This window comes from Nestor notabilis, unplaced genomic scaffold, assembly GCF_000696875.1.
Source record: "Nestor notabilis isolate BGI_N333 unplaced genomic scaffold, ASM69687v1 scaffold29145, whole genome shotgun sequence".
NCBI classification, from domain to species: domain Eukaryota; kingdom Metazoa; phylum Chordata; class Aves; order Psittaciformes; family Psittacidae; genus Nestor; species Nestor notabilis.
In genome coordinates this window covers 1,905-2,256 of record NW_009931030.1, presented here as the reverse complement: position 1 = coordinate 2,256, position 352 = coordinate 1,905, and the positions used below count along the sequence as shown (strand labels likewise).

Below are 352 nucleotides of genomic sequence, written 5' to 3'. Positions count from 1 at the left end.
GATAAGGAGGATAAGGAGTAAAGGGAGAAGGAGGAGAAGGAGGAGGAGGAGAAGGAGGAGCAGGAAAGGATACACGGCGGTGCTGGCCCAGTAGGCGATGCAGAGGCACAGCAGGAGGAAGGTGCCCAACGGGAACAGCAGCGACATCATGATGTGACCAATGGCTCTGCCGGGGAGATGGTTGGACCCTGGTTAAAGTCCTCCCGGTGGCGGGAGGGGGCCGGAGCCCACCCCGGCGCCGCCCGGACCTGCTGGCTTCCCTGATGAGCGCGATGGCCACCAGGATCCTCTTGCGGAGGAAGATGAGCAGCAGCAGGACCAGCACCTCCAAGCCGCTCCGGATGATCCCCGC

The 352-nt window shown here is 63.4% G+C and overlaps 1 protein-coding gene across 1 annotated transcript in view; it reads right to left on the bottom strand.

Moving 5' to 3' along the window:
* SLC44A2 (solute carrier family 44 (choline transporter), member 2) overlaps positions 1-352 on the bottom strand; it is a gene marked incomplete at both ends in the record, with an annotated part of 5,083 nt that overhangs the window by 2,870 nt on the left and 1,861 nt on the right. The window contains 2 exon segments of the mRNA XM_010015695.1: positions 74-166; positions 249-332. Of these exon segments, the coding sequence (XP_010013997.1) occupies positions 74-166; positions 249-332 (177 nt within the window).